This window comes from Ambystoma mexicanum, chromosome 10, assembly GCF_040938575.1.
Source record: "Ambystoma mexicanum isolate Mex_15411 chromosome 10, UKY_AmexF1_1, whole genome shotgun sequence".
Taxonomy (NCBI): domain Eukaryota; kingdom Metazoa; phylum Chordata; class Amphibia; order Caudata; family Ambystomatidae; genus Ambystoma; species Ambystoma mexicanum.
This window is the reverse complement of record NC_090932.1, coordinates 261,590,783-261,612,994: the sequence shown is the minus strand read 5'-3', so window position 1 is coordinate 261,612,994 and position 22,212 is coordinate 261,590,783. Positions and strand designations below refer to the sequence as shown.

The window sequence follows — 22,212 nt, the reverse complement described above, 5'->3', positions numbered from 1 at the left end:
AAAGACTCTGTGTGGAAGGACTCAGGATATTGTATTCTTTTCCAGTTTATATATCCTCGATCACATTTTGGCATAGATTCTCTTAGCAAGGCTTTAGTGTGCCTCAGTCCAAAGCCAACAAGCTACTTGTGGCTCAATAACTGCAATTGTTATTTTCTTACCCTGCAACTATGATGCATGAGTGTTTGTATTTGTGTCCTTTTTTTTCTTCCTTATTTTTCTCAAAGGAAATGTCTTATAACTTGGCCACAACCTTATCAGGAAGGTTTCCTGGCTTTTTTCCCTTGACTGGTCATGCGTCCTTCTTCCTCATCATGGATCTCATCTGCATGTGCTGTGGTTCTTCCTCATTGTCTGTAGTTTCTCCGGGTTGGGGTGTGGGCAGAGGGGTCTCTTTGATATATGGCTTGATGTCTCCAAGGAAGATCCAAGGAAGATCCAAGGTCTTCTTCCCTGTAACTTGACTGCAGATGGCATAATATCCTCCACAATGAAAGGGCCATGGAACCTTGGCTCGTCCCACCTTTTTCTTGTGTCATTCCAAACTAAGACGGTATTCCCTGGGTATAGTTGAGGTATAACTAGCTCTGGAATCTTGTCAGCTGTAGTATCTCCTTCTGTGTTCTGTACTGCCCTACACCCTCCCTGGCGTTGCTGCAGCTGTCCTGAAATTACAGAAAAACTGGAAGTCATACAGTTGAGGTACTTTTGCATTTCCAATCCTAACACTTCTCCTGTTGGGTGAGCATCACATCTAGCTCTAGTTCAAATCATTAATGATGTCCGCATTCTTCTACTCATCACAATTTCATGTGGCGTAAAATGGTGATCAGAACCAGGCAGGTTTCTGAGTGCATACAATGCCAGTGGAAATTACCTCTCATTACTGGGTCTAAAATCCCACTCTAGTATGCCAGGAGCTTGTACCCCAACGTGGTTTTCTGTGTACAGACTGCTGTCATAGCAGTACCATCTGTGTGTGAAAACAGGAAGAATTCCTCTGCATAATTGGGAATCCCAAAAACTGGTGTCTTGCAAATGGTCTTTTTTAGTTCATCAAACCCTTCTGCCATGGCTTTAGACCGCACATTTTTTTCTTTCGTTGCCTGTGCTTTCTTTAAGGCTTGTAATAAGGGCCTGGTACAAGAGCTGTAGTCAAAGACCCATGCCCTGACGTAATTACATAATCCTAGAAACCTCTGCATCTGTTTAATCGTGTGTGGCTTAGCTGTTTTCAAAATAGCTTCAGCTCTTTCATCGGTAACCTTCTTTCCTTCATGTGAAATCAGTTGGCCTATGTACAACACCTCTTGTTGACAATACTGTAATTTCTCCTTGTCAACTTTACATCCTTTCTAAGCAAGTATAGTTAATAACTCAATGGTATCACATCTGCACTTTTCCTCTGTTGTGCTGCAGATTAAAATGTTATCCACGTATTGCAGAACAACACTTTCTAATGTAATGTTGCTTAAGTCCATCGGCAAGACTCTATTGAAAATCAAAGCAGACTCACAATATCCTTGGGCAACCTTGTGTTTTTCAGACTAACTTGCCTGAACGTGACAGATGTCAAATCTTGTGAGTCTTTGTGCAATGGGATTGAGAAAAATGCATTTTTCAAGTCAATCACCGTGAAATAACATGCTTTAACAGGTATTTTACATAGATTTGTAGATGGGTTAGGGACTAGAGGGAACTCAGCCTCTACTATCTGATTTATCGGTCTTAAATCTTGTATTAAACGCCAAGACCCTCCCTTTGATTTTTTAATCGGATTAACCGAAGTATTGCATGACGACTCTGACGTCACTAAAATACTTTCATCCATCATGGCAGAAAAATCCCTTCATCTGCCTTCCTAGACATGGGATATTGTCATGCTCTTGGTAAAATTGCTCGTGGTTTCAATTTAATCTTCACTTCTCCAACTCCCTTTAGTGAGCCTACGTCATAGGGGCCTGTAGTCCATACTGAGACAGGCACCTTTGCTATGTCGTTATCAAAATATTCAGGACTTTTTTGTGCCAGCATCATCCTCTGGGGTACCTCTCTTTTAATCATTTTCACCCAATAAATGAGATTAACCTCAAATGTCATCTCGTCCTCACCTATTTGATCTTCAAATAGATTGTCATCAGTGACGTTAGTCAATCTGTAACCTTCTCCAATGGCGATTACTGCGCACCATTGTCCGCCTTCATCATCACAGCCATCAAGCAGAGCCATCTCGCCTCGCACTATGGCTGCATGTATTGTTAAGGGAAACACTCATCCCTTTTCTTAATGCTAGGTATTCTTGGTCTGAACAGAAACTCATCTGTGGCCCTCACTGTTCTGTCTGCAAGGCCTGGTAGCCATGACATTAATATGCGCACTCCATATGCGAATATCTCATTTTCTAATGGAAGAGCTCTCATGGCCTTTCGTCCTGCATATGCTCTGATCATTTCGCACATGTTTAAATAATGCATTCCTGGAGTTGAACACACTATGCCTTCCTCAGTGAACGAGATTGTCATATTTAACTTTTTCATCAAATCTCGTCCTAATATATTGACATCTCGTCCTAATATATTGACGGGCGTCTGTCTCGAATATAATAGTGGCACTTTCATGTCACATTCTCCTATAGAAACTGGAAGTTCTTTTGTGAAAGGAATGCAGCTTGTTGCTCCTGGGAATCCTTGGGTATTCATGGCATCGCCAGATAAAGAAAACTTACCTTCACGTATACACAAGGGTGTCGCACCCGTGTCCACTAGGAACACATTTTCTTTATCCCCTATAGTGTCATCAACCCTTGGTTCCTCGTGAGGGTTTGGTGTCACTGATAAGATCGAACACATCAGGTCTCCCAGTGAGCTGTCCTAGTCCATGTACAGTTTTGTCCCACAGTTAGTGAATGGATTTCCTCCATCACCCGTGGCATTTCCTGCTCTAGAGTTCAATACCTGTCCTGTAGTCTGTAGAAGTTGCATTGGGGACTGTAGAGACTGTCCTTGTGGAAAATTGGTCACAGTCTGTTGTGGCTATAAGCTCTGCTGCACTCTCGGCACTTGCTGCTGTACAGTTTGATTCTGCACAAATCCATCTCCACCCTGCTGTGAGAACACAGGTGGGTTCATCATCCCCCTTCTTGTAAATTGGTCATTTTGTACTATCCCTTGGCTTCTGCACATAGGCGCTAGATGCCCTGTCATCCACACGTCCAACACAATGGTGGTGGTCTGATCATTTGCCCATTTTGCATATTCAGATTTCTGCCTTGCATATTCTGAAGACCTCCCTGATTATTCTGCCATCCCCTTCCTCGGTAGCTTCTTCCTCTTGGCTGAACCCATTATTGCTTTGATTGAACTGCCTTTGGTTACTAACCTGCTGCATATTGGATCCATCTGGGCTAGTTAACATTGCCCCTTCAATGGCATATTTTGACAATTTTCTTCTGCACTAATTTAGCTTCTTCACCTTTTCTTGCGTCATTCTTCTTGCGATTTTTCTCTTGCAGCAGCCTGCAATAATGCGTAATGGTCAGTTGTATTTCAGGCCATGGCTTAGGTTCAATTCCTACCAACTATTTGAGCCGCTTCTGTACCTCTTCTGGCAGCCCTTGACATAATATATGGTAAAACGCAGGTATAGATTTCCCCCAAGATTCATGAGTTTCCAGCACCCATGCGTCTTGAAAAGTCTGAATGTAAAGCAATGGATCAACTCCATCTTTCATCTTACACGTCATTATAGCCCATGTCAGCAGTGTCCGGGTATAGCACTCGAAGCGCTTTCCATACCGCGGTTCTGCAATTGTTAAACGGTGCTGTGTCATGCGCAGTATTGACTGTAGTCACACTAGGGTAACCTGCTCATGTCCAAACATCGTCAGCTCTGTCTCCAAGTATGGCAATCAAAAGACCCTTGATATCCCCTATAGCCAACGTGTTTCCTCCCATTATTTTCTCTCATATATCCATTTCCCAGCTCCAGATGTCAACATTGGGAGCTTGCTTTTTAGAATCGCTCTATCCGTCTGTGGCCATGGTATATACTGTGGCCTTGTCCCTGCCTTCTCTAATAAGGGAAACTGTGACGCACTAAACTCCTTTTCTTCTCTCATCATTTGCCTGTCTATTGCAGGGGTAATATTCCTGTATCGCCGTCTGCCTGGCAATGTCCTTAACCTGCTTACATATGGTGGGGGAAACACCCCCCCTCTGACCGTGTGGTGATCCTTCATGCCGGTCTGACTGTGTCACTGACTCTGGTACCTTAGATGTGGACCCAGTAGTGTGTGACCATCTTATACCATTTCCCCTAGAGAGACATCTCTCGCGACCTCATTCTTCGTCTCTCTCTCTTCTCTTTCACAGGCTTCCCTTTCTTTGTCTGATATTGTCTGTATCCAAATCATGCAGCTTCTCTCATCTTCCTTATTTCTATTTTGAGTCAGTCGATCTAACGACAGCTCTCTATGCCTGCTGCTGCGTGAAGGGTCCTCAGTGTCATACAACTGAGTGCTTTCAAGGTGCTCATCCTTTCCCTTTCCTTTGGGTACCTTTTCTAGTCCCATCTCATCATATATCTTATTGATTGTCTCTCCAATACTTCTGGTGTCGAAGTCATCTTCTAGAATCATTCTAGACGTGTCTGGTACTGAATGATACTCAGGAAAGAATTCTTCTATATCTTCCCATTCTACTGCTGGATCGGGTTTTCTAACTTCCCTTTCCAGATATTCGATATCACGTGTTCTCTGTCTTCTCTTGCGTTCTATGTCATCATCAAATTCTCTTTGTTTCCTCGCTTCCTCTCTAACTCTATCTTTTTTTTTCCTTGTATCCCTTTGTTCATTCACCCTTTGTATTTCCTCATCTTTCTGTCTTTTTCTTCTCTTCTCTCGTATCTTTTTTTCTTCTTCTTCTATTCTCCTTTGTTCTATTCTTTTCTGGTCATCAGCAGTTCTTTGCTTATTATCGTGTTTTCTTTGTTCTTCAGCCTTTTCCTGTTCCTGGCCTGTTCATCAAGGTATAACTGCTCTAGTTTCTTCCTATCCTTTTTTCTCGCTCCTTGGTCTCTCAATCGCCCTGCCTTTTCCTTATCCCTTCTTTCTTGTTCGTCTTGTTCTCCCTTTTGTCTCATGTTCTCAATGCCTTTACCATTGAGTTTAAAAAAAATATGACCTCCCATCCATTCGTTCAGTGGGAATGCTATCTCATCAGGTCTATCATCATCTTCTTACCATCTCTTTACCTCTCTTCCAGTACCTAGAGATGTACTTGCTTCTGCTTGATCACCTTTTTCTTTTTCGCGTCTCTCCTTGTCCCTCAGGATTTCGGAGGTAATATTGCTTTCCCTGTACTTCTCTGGGCTTTCGTCACTACTTTGCGTAGGTGACTCATATGACGGGTCGCTTTATCCGGTTGCTGCTCTCTTATTGGATACAATCCTTCATCTTTACTAGTTTCGTTTTTTATTTCAGACGGGGCGGGTCGCGCAGAGGACTCTTCACCCCCTCTTTGCATATATTCAGTATCCAATCTAACGGCGGCTCCTCCTCCCTTTTTTCCTGGTACATCTTCCAAAGTCCTAAACTAGCCAGGTGCTTGTCTAACTTTTTGCCAGTGTACGTGGCATGTAAATATGTTGTCATGTGCTGCAGCACTGTTTTAAATAGCGATCCACCTTGGGGCCACGGCATAAACATTTTATCCGCCGTCCCTTTAACCCATTTCACACTGTACTGTTTAAGCTTCGGTGCGTGTTTTGGCAACTGTTTGCACATGTGTACTAACAGAGTAATGTGTTCCATGCTTAACTCGTGTATCCCTTATTCATATAACACTTACTTATTTTTTCACTTCACACTTTATTACAAGCATGTCTCAACAATCAACAATATGAGCGAGCACCAATCGTCGCAAGCTCCAATCCCGTTATTTCAACAATATTTTTATTTTAATCTTGCTAAAAAACAACCATCAATCCATGTCATGCAATAGTTTCCCTTGACAATCATGCAATTTTCATGCTCTTTTTTCACAAAAAACTGTTTTCAACTATGACGTCACGAGTTAACTAAAAGACATAAAACAAACAGACAAACTCTGGCGAGCCACATGAACTTTATGCCGTCTGCTCTCTCAGATGCATCTTACCCCTATGTTTATTCCGACATGGAATTCAAGCCTATCTCTTTCAGCTCGTCTTTAATCGATCTGGTCTTCTACGTCATCCAATTAACAGGACTTTAGAAAAGGGCTTCTGCTAGCATTCTTTAAAACCTAGGCACTGGGTGTATACTCTTATCGCGGCCACACTCAGATAACTCTTTATATTGCTCGGCCACACTCGAGTCAGTTTCTTTCCCTTTATATATACATTAAATTCTTATTCTGACGTTATATGTTATCCCGCCTCCCTCCGTTACCTTACCTTTACTTGTTTTCTATGCATTCATGCTTTTGCTAAAACATTCAGTCTTTTTTACTCACGTGCACATGTCTTTCATCTACGGATGCTCGGGTTCATCGCCTTAATTACCGCCTCTCCGTGCCACTCGCCCGATCCGCTACTCGTAGAAGTGTGAGGTTTTTTTTGGGAGAAAGCAAAGATTTCCCTCACACCTAACCTGCAGGGTTTTTAGTTAATCTAACCACAATCTACGGGGAGCTTCTCGTTCTATCAGCCAGATGGGAAAGGACGTGTGATATTGCCGAGGACCCAACGGTACTTATGTCGACGGTCGATGGTTATCTTTACTCTGCTCAACTGTTAACTCAAGCATCTCTTTAAGATGAGTAGCAGTACCCTTGAGATAGATGGGGATACAGATTCATACTCATGCATCAAATAATTCAGACAACTCAATAGTTTGGCAAAGGGAGTCCATTTAATGACAAGTTCATAAAACTGGTAGTACAACAAACATCAGCAACCACTCAATCTTCTCGCTCTCTTCACTTTTAGAAAAAACACAATATTTATAGCAAAAACTCGCCATTGCTGACGTACAACCTGCGCACATACTAACGTCATTTTACGTGGCAATCTTAAAAACCTAACACGCAATGTGATTGGTTATAGGAAGGTAACTTAACATAGGTACTATATCTGTATATGGTAACAGAGAGAGGGGAGTGGATAATAAATGTCAGGTGGGGCAATTAAGCCCTCCCTTCAAAATGGCCACTATGAACGTCACTAAAAGTACGACGTCCCATTGGCTCTACTCACTATAGGACCCTAGATTACATGGTCCAGTATGATTGGGTTGACATCAACCCCACTCATACTTTTCCGTCTAAGTCTAGCAGCACGCATAAAGAACATCCAGGTGCAGAGAAGCTTGTCTGCACCCCAACTTCCCTCCAATTATGTTACAATCAAACATCACCTCAGTGGCCATGTGTCAATTACTGCTTTGTAGTTTGGCCTTGTGTCTGTTCTGTACTCTGAGAACTTTCAAGGAGAATGGGCATGGCTGGGATCCATGCGTGGGTATGAAAGTCTCCTTCTTCCAGCCTGCCTTTGTCACTTGACTAGACACCATGAAATATGCTTTTCTTTGTGTCTTTTCGTATATTTGATTTAATTCTACAAGTCTTCTGACGTCTGTGGCTTATCTTGACCTTTCTGAACAATATCCTCTGTTCTCTTCTCTCCTTAATTGTATCCAATGTCGGCCTATTCCAGTCAGATAAGACCTTGGTTTCTTGGCATGGTCATCCTTAGCTGAGTTTTGCTCTGTCTTGAGTCTCGATTTTCATGCTGCGACTCACTTCATCTGAGGCCATTTGTAACCTTTGTTCAATTCTGCTTATGTGCATAGTGGACTTACATTCATACATAAAGTGCTTCTTGAGGTATATACTTGTAAACGTCGGCGCTTGCCGCAATCTATCAACTATAAAGCATAAGCAAGCTTCACAATTTCTTTGCCTCTTGCAGTTACTTGCATCTGTACACGTTTAAACTAACTGAATATCTTCATCATGTATGTGGCATAAGTTTCTTCATCTTGACATTGACTACTTCACTTTAGGCTCAAGATGTCACTTATCCATGCTATTTTGTCTCTTTGTCAGTATTCTCATGTCAATATATATCTATATATGCGTCAGTCCGATTTCTTATGACGTTGTCAATCTGGAAAAGTGAATACCCTTCATTTGGATGATAGACGTATATTGATGGCCGAAGGCCAACCGTCTTATGCATAGAATTATAGAAATACAGACTGCTATGCTTGACCAACAAGCAGCCATTTTAAACGTAGCAAGAATCGCCATTTTGCTTGTTAACCATTGCTCATTGCTTTCTGTCTAAACTGCTTTGCAGCTTGCAATTCTTGCGAATTCTGCTTACTCTGCTCAACTGTTAACATTGTTGTCTGAATATGAAAGGGCAAGGCCGCGGGACTGAGGAGTTCGTTGAAACTCCTCATGAGCAGCCCAGAAAGAAATGCCCACGCTCCCTCTCTGTAGCCTTGAGGGAGAGCTGCAGGGCATTTAATCATTTCACAGCTGCCAGCCAGTCACGTACTGTGGAAGAATATGTAAGAATAAAGCAGCTAAAGGCTTGAATTATGTTCTTTTTACGGCCCCCCTTCACAAAACCCTTCAGAGCGTGTCAGCTCCCAGGACACGAATAGCACCTCATAGAGAGCAAAGCTTGCAATGTGACTCTTCCCCCGTGTGCAGCTTGCTTCCAAGAACAGAACCACCGTGTTCTGTTCAACAACTAGAAGATGCATCAGCACTTTCTAAATTGCACATTGTTACTAGAATAGACATTGAAAGTGTCATAATTGTCATACTCGTCGGAAATGTCCATCATCATCCCGAGTTCAAAGAAACTCAATAAAAGGAGGGTGTTAAACATGTCATAGCTGATTGTATGATATGCATTTTGTATATATGTAACTGATGTACGTAATTCGCTCTCTTGCGTCCCTCGAGGTCTAGAGAATACACGTCGTGGGGCGTGAGACCACAGTTGGCCAATTGGGACTGTTTTGCTTGCAATAAACCCTAGCATTGGGAATTTTAACCTTGTGTCTGGCGCATCATTTCGTGTATGGTTATTGCCTTGTTTCCATATCGCACGGGACCCCTAAGGTCCCCTTTCAAGATGGCGCCCGAATAGGGACCCTCCCCCACTTGCCCCATCGTATACGTTGTAACGGAGTAAAGGCGGAAGAACGGCGAGAACGGGACGATCGAGCCGGGATCAAGAGGTGTACGGGGCACCCTGTAGAAGTGAAGAGAGATTCCTTCGCAGATCTGCACACATCTGATCCCTGATTGGCGTACCGGGCCAGAGGGCAAAGGAGGCGAGGGTCCCGAAACGAGGCAGAAGCCAGAGAAGCGCAGACACGACGTTGGGAGGGGTTGCGTTAGGACACAGGCGACTTGTTTTATCAGGTGAGTCATTCCCCGATTCAAACGAAACCCTGATTATTGGTAGAGCGTTGATTTTGCAAATTCAAACATCCAGAGTAAGGTTGGTTAACCAAGGGGAAGGTTAAAAACATGCCTGGAGTACTGTGCACTTTAGTGGGGCTTTTCCGCTGCGGTAGACAGTCCTTGGAAAATGGCCAAAGTGCACCGCCTGGGGGAACGTCGGCTTATGACATGTATGCAAAGTATGATGTGGGTGCGATAATAGTTTGTGAAATTTGGCATAGGCAAACTAGAAAGCAACAGCACCATCAGTGGCCGATTAATGGTAGCTTTGAGATTGCGAGGATAGATAACCTAGAAAGGGTGTTGATAAGGGAAAAAGTGCGACCCGCAGCTTTTGAGACTATCAAAAATTGGAGGAGGGAAGCAATGCTCCGACTTAGGAGTAGAGAGAAGCATGCGCGTAGGCACAAATCGAAGCTTGAGGTAGCAGAAGAAAAGGAGGAGGAGGAGTGGACGGCAAGTCTAAGACGGGAAGGGAGACGTGAGCAAATGAACATAGAAGGAATATACCCGCAGCGGGAACTACACATAGCAGACAAATTAATGGAACATTTGTTAACCCATACGGGTCGAGGCCCAAAACCAGGATCGAAACCAAACACGCCAGTAGTGATTGCGCAGGCCCAATCAGTAGCTCTCATACCCCCACCCGCAGCCCAAGCACTTCCCCTCACGCAAGCATTAACCCGATCCCCACCCACAGCTCGAGCCCTTTCATAAGCGCAGACCGCAGACGCGCAATTTCCCAGCACCCAGGAAGCCCCTTCACAGATGCCACCTGTGTCACTTGTGCCATCCGCACCTCCCGCTCCAGAGACAGATTCAGCACCATCCGCCCCTCCCGAAGTTGAACTTGAGACTGGGGAGGCGAGAGGCGGGGCTGAAGGAACAGGATTTGGACGGGTAACTCGCAGCGCAATCAGCAAAGAAAGAAAGGTTGAATTACAGCAAGAGGCAGAAAAGTACATAGAAGGAAATGATGGGACGGCAGCATTGGCCTCATTATATGGGTACCGAAGAAGCAACGAGAGACAGGTAGTGTTGAAACACATGGGGGAATTTTTGGTGGGAGAATGGAAAAAGTTACTTGGGAATTTACAGCCACACGATTGTTAGATTTGAATAAGTTAGCACGCAGTGAGCAAAGAGATGAAGATGTAAGAGAACATATGTACAAACTCATTGAACTGATAAATGAAATGGAAGATAGATATGCTGAAATGTTTGCTACACCTGAATATAGTCATGAGTGTATTAAAAAAGGTAGGAAGGAGGCGTCGAGAATGTATATGCAAAAATCGTGGCCAACAGTTTTTCCAGGTGGTGCAAAGCATTTTCCGGCACCGGGACAAATAGGTGATAAACAAAGATTGCAGGCATGGATGGGGGAAACAATGCTATGGATGTCGAACAAAAGAACGTCAGTGGAGGAAGTAAGTGAGATGTGTAATGGGTACCCACTGGAGATGAGAAAAGAAGCGATGCGAATGATGGTAGGGGTGTTACTGCAGCAGGTAATTGGATACAACGGAGGTAGAGGAAATGCACAAGGCAGGGGAAATTTGAATAATATGCACAGGGTGTCATTGGGATTAAATCAATGTGCGTACTGTAAAGAGAAAGGACACGGGAGAGCGCAATGCCCGCACCTACAGAATAGAGGTGGGTTTGGCCAGAGAAGGCCTCATAGAGGACATCAGGGGTCAAATGGCCCAAGCAGAAATAGCATGCAGCAGCAGCAGGGATATACCAATGGAGGTAATCAAAACCAATCCCATGGTCAAAACCAAGCTCAACAGAACCAGGCATTGAACCAAAGTGTTCCGAAGCAAAATCAGGGCGGGCAGGGCCAACAGAGAAATGATCAGAGTGGAGGACACCGAGGGGGAAATGGGAATATTTTTGTACACAGCCAAACACGTATTATAGGAACAGCGGTGACTACACATCGGACGATGTGTTATTTTTGCAATAGGACAGCCGACGGCAGGGGTCGGAACCAATGTCTATTCCCGTGAATCAGAGAGGACCCTACGTAGAAATGAGAGTCGGGAATAAGGAGCACTGTTTCCTTGTAGATACAGGGGCACAAAAGTGTTCGATAGACCATCACTTGGTTCCGGAGATCCCACTGTCGGGGGCAAAAGAATGTTCCTGTAGGGTTTGCAGGTACACCAGTAATTAACCCCATGTCCGAAGCTGTCCCAATTACAATAGGACCATTTATGGAAGAGTGTCCATTTCTTCTGACAGAAAATTGTGGGGAGAACTTGCTAGGATTAAATTTGTTGAGAAAATTGGGGGCAGCCATACATTGTACGGCAGATGGGGTGTTCCTCACGATTTGGCCTCACGATGCACCAGTGACGGAATTTATGTCAGAAGCGTTACCAGAAGAGCTAAGTAGAGTACCAACCTGTCTGTGGGCAATGCATGATAACGATGTAGGATGCTTGAAAATAGAGCCAGCAAAAATAACTTTGAAAGAAGGTGTTACATTACCACGAATTCCCCAGTATAAAATTTCTGTTGAAGGTGAGACGGGATTAAAGAGTATTGTTACTGACCTGGTGAGATTGGGGGTGGTTGAAGAAATTGCAGGTAGCACGTGCAACAGCCCGATTCTTCCAGTTTACAAGAAAGGAGGCAATGAAGTACCATATAGTTTCATAATTGATCTGCGCGCATTGAACAAAGTGTCAGACCCATAATTCCCTTTGGTCCCAGATGTCACAACAATACTGACAATGATACCGGCCACTGCAGAATACTTTAGTGTAGTTGATTTGAAGAACGCGTTCTTTAGCATTCCAGTGGATAAAAGCAGTAGATATCTGTTCGCGTTCACTCTAGGAGGTCGATCATTCACATTCACGGGTATCCCACAAGGGTACACTGAAAGCCCGACTATTTACAGCAGAGCGCTAAAAGAGCAGCTAGACATGCTAGAATTACCCGAAGGTTGCGTACTCTTGCAGTACATAGATGAGTTGTTACTAGCTGCTGACACAAAAGAGATCTGCAAAGAAAGTACTATATTACTATTGACACACCTAGCGACCCATGGTCACAAGGCAAATTTGAAGAAATTCCATTATAATGAAAAGGAGGGGTCTTATTTGGGTTACCTACTTTCGAAAGAAGGGAGAAGATTAACATCAGAATGCATAGAAAGTATTTCTAGTATGCCTATTCCAAAAACTCAAAAAAGGAGTGAGAGCTGTAATAGGCATGGCCTCTTATCGTCGGCAGTGGATCAGTAATTTTGCGTTGATTGTGAAGCCGATGATAAAATTAACTAAAAAGGATGCAGTGATGCCTTTACAGTGGGATGAGGAATGTCAGAAAGCATTTGAGCAATTGAAAGCTGCATTGAGTGCTGCGCCAGTTTTAGGCACTCCTAACTATAAAAAGATCTTTAGACTATTTGTGAGCGAGAGTGAAGGATGTGCATTGGCGGTTTTGACACAGGAACAAGGTGGAAGAAATAGGCCGTGCGGCTATTATTCTTCCGCGCTGGACCCTGTAGCGCGCACTACCACGATGTTTGCCATCTGTTGCAGCGGCTGCTGCGTCAGTGAAACTAACGGAAGGAATGGTATTGGGGCATACTTTAATTCTGATGGTGCCACATGCCATAGACATTCTATTAAACAGAACACAGACGCAACACCTCACCTCTGCTAGACTAACAAGATATGAGCTCATCTTGTTTGCACCCAACATCCAAATTATGAGGTGTAGCACATTGAACCCTGCAGAATGAATGCCATTGCCCATAGCAGAAATTGGTGACAACGAATCACCACCCCATGATTGTTTAATGGTTACCGAGGAAGAAACGAAGGGAAGAGTTGATCTGAGTGACACCCCACAAAAACAGCAGGATGGGGAGTTGTTTTGTGACGGCTCTTGTTTCAAATTTCCAAATAGCACGTCAACTGCCGCGTATGCTATCACTACTCTAGAAAGGGTTGTGGAAAGTAAAAGAATCCCATATAATTCAGCACAAGCCGCAGAAATTATAGCCTTGACTAGAGCTTGTGAACTCTCTGAGAATTGGAACGTGAATATTTATACTGACAGCCAGTACGCCTTTGGCGTGGTTCATAACTTTGGCCGACTCTGGGCTGAGAGGGGTTTTTTGACATGACATGCAGCTAGGATTCAACATGGCCCTTTGATTGTACGATTGTTGTCTGCACTTACGTTTCCAAAGCACCTAGCAATAGTAAAATGTGAGGCGCATAAAAAAGTAACATATAAAGTGGGAGAGGGAAACGCATTTGCAGACAGGATTGCGAAACAAACAGCCACTGATTTGAGTACTAAAATGATGACAGTACAAACAGAGGAAGTACCTTGTATGATAGAGAATGGAGTTGCCACAGTCAAAGAAATGCAAGCTGAGGCCACGACCGAAGAGATTCAGGGGTGGGCTGAGGGCTCCGCTGAGTTAGATTTGGAAGGATGTTGGGTGGACAAAGAGACCAAGAACTGGATGTTGCCAAATTGTTACGTAACCGCAATGGTTACAATGGCGCATAGCACTACCCACATTTGCGCGAAGAAGATGGTACATCATTTATCCACAGTATGGAAAAATGAGCACATAAAAAAAAGAATGCAGAAATGCTAGTGCAGAATTGTATTACGTGCCTGCAACACAATGTAGGGAAGGGAACCGTGACTCCAGTATGTAGTTTTGGCCCACCCTCTATGCCATTCGAGGTGATCCATTTTGATTTCATAGAAATGGGAAGGTGCCAGAACTACAAATATGTGTTAGTGGTGATTTGTGCATTTAGCAAATGGGTGGAGGCATATCCTTTAAAAGACTGTACTGCCATGTCAACGGCAAAAGTAATGTTGAAGGAGTATGTCTCCCGGTTCGGGCTGCCCCGTGTCCTGTGGTCAGATAACGGCCCACACTTTGTGGGCGCAGTGGTGTTACAGATCTGTGCAGGTCAACAGATAGAGAAACGATTCCACAGTTCCAGGCATCCCAGTTCTGCCGGGCTTGTTGAGAGACATAATGGTATCTTAAAGTCAAAGATAGCTAAAATCAGTGCTGGGAGCAAGTTGAGTTGGGTGGATGCATTACCCCTAGCGCTATTGTGCATGCGCACATCTGTGCAGGCTAAATCTGGGCTCTCCCCCTATGAAATTATAATGGGGAGACCGGCAAATGTATGGTGCGCACCGCAGCCCAAAAGATTATGTGAGGTCGAGCATCCTGTGTTAAGCACATACTGTGGCCTTTTAATGCAGAAATTGCGTTTGATTCATCAGCAGGTGCAGGAGGCGTTACTAGTGAGGTACACAGGCCCGGGGCACGCGCTGGAGCCAGGAGACTGGGTGCTGCTGAAAAATGTTGGGCGGAAGACAGCGTTAGCACCCAGGTGGAGCGGCCCCTATCAAGTGTTGCTGGTGACGCAGACAGCCATACGGGTGGACAGCCGCAAGGCCTGGATTCATACTACCCATGGCAAAAAGTTCCCAGCTTCACTGAAAGCTTTGCCTGATCCAGACGACCAGAAAGAGACAACGATCCTGGAAAAGAACAGCATCAGCCTGAGCGAGAAGTGGGTGTTGAAACAAAGCCTAAGCGAGAAGTGAAACTCGAAACAGAGCCTGAGGAGGCTGCCAGGAACGGGAAAGGGCGAAAAGTGCCCCAACGTTGCTCAGCAGAAACAACATCACTGCTGAGCGACACAAACTCTGCATTGCAAACACGAGCAGAAACAACGCGTGTACCCCTTTAGCGCCCACCAGCTTCTGCAAATGCACCAAGGCCAGAGAAAGAAACTACATCATTGCCACGGCGCTCATCGCTACCCATCATTGTGCCGCAGGCTGCCACTGAGCCTGATACTGGAAGTGCATCGGCACTATTTACAGATCACACAATACCAGGAGTGAAACGATATGATCTGCAGCCTCGACAGGCAAAGTGATCCACAGATCTTTGGTGCTTTTCTTTTGCCTTTGGCTCCACTCACGGACGGAGTAGGAACCACGGGCGTAGAGGAGAGAAGTGTAAGAGTTGTGCAAGTCGGACAATTCAAGACTCACGGCTCCTCGGTGCGCTTATAATAAAGTACATGTGTCCTAAGCCAGAGCGGGACAAGCTGGATGCACATAGTACTCCGTCAACAAAGAACTGTTCAGAAATAGTTTCAGCAGTGGAAGAAAAGACAACTAATGTTGCTTGGAGTGGATAAGTGATTGAGGCTGTGGGAAAGGGCTGGCAGAATTGAACTGTGACATTTTCATTGAACTTTTGGCATCAAGAACGAGAGAGATCTGCGACGAACTTTGTCAGCAAGAAGAAGGACGATGAAGAACAAATCAAGACCGGTTTCAGCCTCCTCCTGCACCCCTGCTGAAAAGATGATAGTTTTAAAGACTGTAAATTTAGGGAAAACGCATGGTAAAAGGAATAAGGTACTGATTTGGATATTGGTCCTGTGTTCTCTAAGTATGGTAGTACCAACAATAATAGCTATTACACTATGGTTCCTGGAGTCTGCGCACCCATTAGAAACACTTTTGCTAAAAGCAGCTACTGAAAGCCCGGTTCATGTAATCACTGGTACTTTGACCCCAATGGAAGAAAGACATAGAGAAGGATATGGCAACAATACATTGTTGCTCATCATGAAAATGACCCATGCGGTTTTAAAGAAAAAAGATTGCTGGGTTTGTGCCCATTTACCACAGCACGGTGGGAAAGGGATAGGCTGGTATGTACAACCGTTATCATTGGTTTATTCATGTTAAGTATCGTTGAGTGCAATGTTCTTTGGGAAATGGAACAAGAGTAATACGGGTCAGCTAGATGAGACCAATATGAATGAATTTGAGGAAGTGATCATGAGACCTGTGGGTTGTTCTATATTCCACAAAGCTTGCGTGTTTTCACCAGATCCCATGAGGAAAAATACACGACAGACAACAAGACTAGATAGATTACATAGGCAGAATAGACCGACCCCGCCAGCAGAAGAAACATCAGTAATGACATTTCGAATGAGGGATGAATGGAATAAAGATGCTGTGCCCCCTGCCTATACAGTGGATTACAGCCCCAAAACTGCTCCCCTATGTTTAAAGAAAAAAGGTTCCTATAAAGTAGGAACGTTTAGCAGCTGCCTTAACACAGTGGTTTTAAAGCACGAAATAGGACCCGTGTACGTAGGGGACCCTGTTTACTTTATATGTGGGGAAAAAGCATATCCATGGTTACCTAGGAACTGGGGAGGTACGTATTACTTGGATCTACTATTCCCAGGAGTGTTCCTCTTAGAAACTGCAGAAGTAGCCAGGCGGTTAAGAGGTAGAACCCGAAGGAGTAGCGAGGACGGAATGATAGCATTAGATTCAGCCAAATCTTTTATACCATTCTTGGCCCAAATAGAAAACTCTTAAAACATAAGGAAACTGTCCAGAATACTAAAAAATACAATAGATACAACAACGGATATCTTATACAACATGACGTTGGAAGAAAAAGGAATTAGGCTAATGGCACAACAAAACAGAATGGCTCTTGACATAATATTAGTTGATCGTGGGGGAGTTTGCAAACTCGTAAAAACTGCATGATGTGTGTTCATAGATGACTACTCCCCTACCATATTCAGAGCCATCAGGAAACTACATGTCCTTAGTTCCACACTCTCTACTGAAGAAGGGGGTTGGGGGATAGGATCCTGGTTTTGGGGACTATTGCAGTCCTGGGGATGGAAGCTAATTTTGATACTAGTGGTGGTACTTGGTATATTCATAACATGTTGCATACAATGCCTACCAATAGTTTGCAATGAGATAACTGAGGGATGCACTAAGGGATGTATGCACATGGTGTCGAGAGGAAAACAAACGCATGGCCGAAATAACAGAGACACTGATGAAACAAAAACAGTAAAACAAAACAATTCATGGCTATAAACATTAATGATGAAGATGATGCTTATGATACCCCAGACTTATCCTCATCAGAGGAGGATACAATGAATGAATAAAACGTTTTGGCATATGGCCAAAAGGAGGGTTTGTCAATCTGGAAAAGTGAATACCCTTCATTTGGATGATAGACGTATCTTGATGGCCGAAGGCCAACCGTCTTATGCACAGAATTATAGAAATACAGACTGCTATGCTTGACCAACAAGCAGCCATTTTAAACGTAGCAAGAATCGCCATTTTGCTTGTTAACCATTGTTCATTGCTTTCTGTCTAAACTGCTTTACAGCTTGCAATTCTTGCGAATTCTGCTTACTCTGCTCAACTGTTAACATTGTTGTCTGAATATGAAAGGGCAAGGCTGCGGGACTGAGGAGTTCGTTGAAACTCCTCATGAGCAGCCCAGAAAGAAATGCCCACGCTCCCTCTCTGTAGCCTTGAGGGAGAGCTGCAGGGCATTTAATCATTTCACAGCTGCCAGCCAGTCTCGTACTGTGGAAGAATATGTTAGAATAAAGCAGCTAAAGGCTTGAATTATGTTTTTCTTACGGCCCCCTTCACAAAACCCTTTAGAGCGTGTCAGCTCCCAGGACACGAATAGCACCTCATAGATAGCAAAGCTTGGAATGTGACTCTTCCCCCGTGTGCAGCTTGCTTCCAAGAACAGAAGCACCGTGTTCTGTTCAACAACTAGAAGATGCCTCCGCACTTTCTAAATTGCACATTGTTACTAGAATAGACATTGAAAGTGTCATAATTGTCATACTCGTCGGAAATGTCCATCATCATCCCGAGTTCAAAGAAACTCAATAAAAGGAGGGTGTTAAACATGTCATAGCTGATTGTATGATATGCATTTTGTATATATGTAACTGATGTATGTAATTCGCTCTCTTGCGTCCCTCGAGGTCTAGAGAATACACGCGTGAGACCACAGTTGGCCAATTGGGACTATTTTGCTTGCAATAAACCCTAGCCTTGGGAATTTTAACCTCGTGTCTGGCGCATCCTTTCGTGTATGGTTATTGCCTTGTTTCCATATCGCGAGGGACCCTTAAGGGCCCCTTTCAACGTCACCATTCATCTTCCTTCATTATCTTTTTTGCTTCTTCAGGTATCTTATTCAAACAACCATCATATTGTTTAGCATGTAGGTATGGCTTCTTTAATGGATACCTTACTGTCCAGGTTCTCTTAGGTGTCAGTATATTAACAGGTGCTGTCATCCTGATAGGTACTGGGCAGAGCCGAATTGCTGCTCTTTGCTGGTTTAACTGTTCATCATACGTCACATACTTTGGTGTGAATCCAATAGGTAATAGGAGGGGGGCAACTGGAGTGGGGACGATACTCAACACTTCCTCTTCAGTGGTTATACTGGAGCTGGTTTAACATAAGCGTGCATTAGGTGTTATGCAAAAGTAAAATATTTCTCGATAAGAAAGTAAAACCATTTTCCAGTGTTTAGCTTTCTCTTTGTTGTGTTAAATAGGATGTTGCAGCACAAAAGTCCCTTCTAGAAAGAAAGTGTCTTGTTGAAAGAAATCTTGTCTGAAAATTGCATTGTTGCTTCCCTGTTTACTTTTCAAGCCACAATATTCTGGATGCAGTCAATAGCGGCAGTTACTGACTGCACTCTGAATATTCTGATTGGCTGAGGGGAGGTCATTAATGATCTGTATGTGCTAATAATTATTAATAAAAAAACAATAATGATAATACAAAAAATAATGATTATTTATAACGAACGTCATTCTCAATTAAAAGTGACAATGATTTGAATAGAAAATTAATATTCCAAATTGCAGTGCACAACACATGGTTTTATGTAATATGGTGAACGAATTTGTGAAATCTATGTGTGTTTATTCTACTGCATTCCAAGAGCTTCACTGAAAACCCGTTCTGGCGTTTCGCCACCTACTTTTCAGCTCTTCAGATTAGACAAGCGGAAGCAACCAGACTCCCAACCATCTTCACCATCACGCCCACCTATACGCGCCTGGAGCAGAAAGCAGAGTTGACTCGGATGGCCAGCACTCTCCTCCACATCCAAGCCCTTCACTGGATTGTTGTGGAGGACTCTGTAAACAAGACTGCTCTGGTGTCTTCTTTCCTGGTAAAGAGTGGGCTACCATTTACCCATTTAGCTGTGAAAACCCCACCCAATGTGACCAAGTCCAGGGGCGCTTTGCAGAGAAACCTGGGATTAAAATGGCTGAGAGACAAATATGGCGCAAGCCGCCCAGCGGAAGGAGTTGTACATTTCGCGGATGATGACAATACCTACAGCCTTGACATTTTCCAAGAGGTGAGAAAAACTTCAGATGTTTGCAAATGTGCACTCTCTCCTTCAGATGTCCCAGTTCTGCTCTGTTTGCATTGTACTTCATCAAGACGTTTGTGCCCAGAAAGCAGAAAGTCTCTTTTAGCATTTTACAAGAGTACATCAGCTGCCACCAGTTCCGCCTTATAGTTCCTAGACTTGGTCCACAGCGTAGACAAAAGCTGAAGCCATTGACTACTGGGTATATGAAAAAGTCAGTTTTGTGAAATGCCACTTAAGTGGCATATAGATTAATTAGCCCACTGAGCTAACTTGTTAGCTCAAAAGGTCTCTTGTCTTCTAGTCAACGGCTTCATTCCAACCCATGTGATTTCTGAATATATATCTCTATCACGAATTGTTTTGAGGCTCATGTGCATTGTCTGTGGACCCTCTTGCCAATGTCCCCATCATTTTGAGCAATGCTTTTGTATGGGAGTGCAAAAACATAACTCTAGCAATGAAAAGACACCTCAGTAACTCTCAAAATGTCATGAATCGCAGGGTGCGCCCCTTTTGGGCTTCATGGTCCCTGTCACAACGGGCTTGTACACATTAATACTTCCAATATGGCCGTCCAGCGTATTCCTTTCTCGCTCCATGCGTTGGACGTAGTCTTTTTCTATTTCTAGACAACGCCTTCCACAGCTCCGCGCGTCTCAATGCTATTGCGAAATAGCGACCAGACGTGTGCTCTGTAGCTCGCGGTTCTTCTCCTTTTCTACACCCGCTTTCCCTTCCTTGACTTCCCCCTTCTTCTTACCTCCTGGATTCGAGTTCTAGCGAACTTGCTTTGCCTCCTGGATTCCTGGATTCAGTCTCCTGGAAAACTGAACGCATTCTGGATTCGGCAGAGACACGGGCAGCCTTCTTCAAAACCCGCTCCATCCGTAAGAAGGCATCAACCAAGGACGCCGATAAAGAATGGACTCAGGTGAGAAGGAGGGAACTCCTTGACAGTTTGAGACGGCACCCGATCGAAAGCGATATCGACATGGAGGCTGCCGTGCAGGACCTGATGCGCCGTATGCAGGAACTATCAACCGAGGCACAGAATCTGAAAGCGGAGAACGCCGCTCTCAAACAATTGGTCCTAACCCGGGATTCGGCTACTGGGCGGCATCGTGGATAAATACGACGGTTCAGCAAAAACCCTTCGTGCATTCTTGGATTCGTGCTTGGTTCACTTTACCTTCAAACCTTATTACTTTGCGACCCCCAGGGCCAAGGGCGGGTTTTATAATCTCTCACCTTTACGGGAATGCCTTAACTTGGGCCACTCCCCTCGTTAACTCTAGTGTTGCCCTCTTGGACGATTATGATGGGTTTATACGGGCCCTTAAAGGCATGTTTGACCGCCCTGAGCAGGTCTACAGCGCACAATAACGCTTGTTAGATTTTCAGCAAGGGGCCCAGGATATGCTCACGTATGTGACCCGATTTAAACAACTGGCAAAGGAAGCTGACTGGTCCACAGAGGCAAGTTTTACCCTGTTCAGGAGAGGATTGAATGAAGAAATTAAGGATGAGTTGGCCAGAGTGGCACGACCAAGCTCGTTCCAGGCACTAATGGATCTTGCCATGCAGATTGACTTCCGTATCCAGGAAAGGAAGTCAGAAAAGAAATAATCCAGGGAAACTCCTTCCAAGGTATCACTTGAGGGTACCCCCAGACCGGACATCAACCCAAGCCCAGTCACGGAATCCGAGCCCATGTAAATTGGGGCTTTTTGTGGACCCATATCTCTGCAAGAGAGAATGAGGAGAATTCATAGGGGCTTGTGCATGTACTGTGCTTCAGATAACGATTTGGTTAGGGAATGTCATTTAGCACCCCCTCGGCGTTCGGGAAACGCCAGCTCCCGATCCTAGATGGAGCAGAGCTTCGGGAGAGAGATGTTTGCTCCACATCCATTCCATCCTTGAACTCTCCTGGACAAAACAATTTGGTGGTACTACAGGCCTTTTTATCACCATCCAAGAATACGAAATATTCCATTTTGGCCCTGGTAGACTGCGGAGCTATGGGAATATTCATCGATCATGAGTGGGGTGTTAAACATCGGATTCCCTACGAAACACGAAGCACCATGCAACCTGTGGAAGCTATCGACGGAAGACCCCTCACATCAGGGCCCATAAGCCTGCAGACCAAGGAGATCTAGCTTTCAATAAATCACCATCAGGAGCTGATCAGGTTTGACATTATTAAGTCAGCTCATTACCCCATGGTATTGGGAATGCCCTGGCTACAGAAACACAACCCATATATCAACTGGTCTATTCCTAGGCTCGGAGTTTTGCATGTCTCACTGTCTATCCCTAGAACCCCCATTAATACACCCAAAGGAACCAACAAAGGAACAACAGACACCACTAATGGTATCCAATGTCATGCAAGTTCCTGAGGCCTACCAAGCATATGCTGATGTGTTTTCGACTGCCATTGTCCAG

General features: G+C 44.3%; 1 protein-coding gene across 1 annotated transcript in view; it reads left to right on the top strand.

The window, feature by feature from the left end:
- LOC138492856 (galactosylgalactosylxylosylprotein 3-beta-glucuronosyltransferase 1-like) overlaps positions 1–22,212 on the top strand; it is an 80,162-nt gene that overhangs the window by 24,757 nt on the left and 33,193 nt on the right. Inside the window, exon 2 of the mRNA XM_069620188.1 lies at positions 19,318–19,743. Coding sequence (XP_069476289.1) covers positions 19,318–19,743 — 426 coding nt within the window. The remainder of the gene's footprint in view (positions 1–19,317; positions 19,744–22,212) is intronic.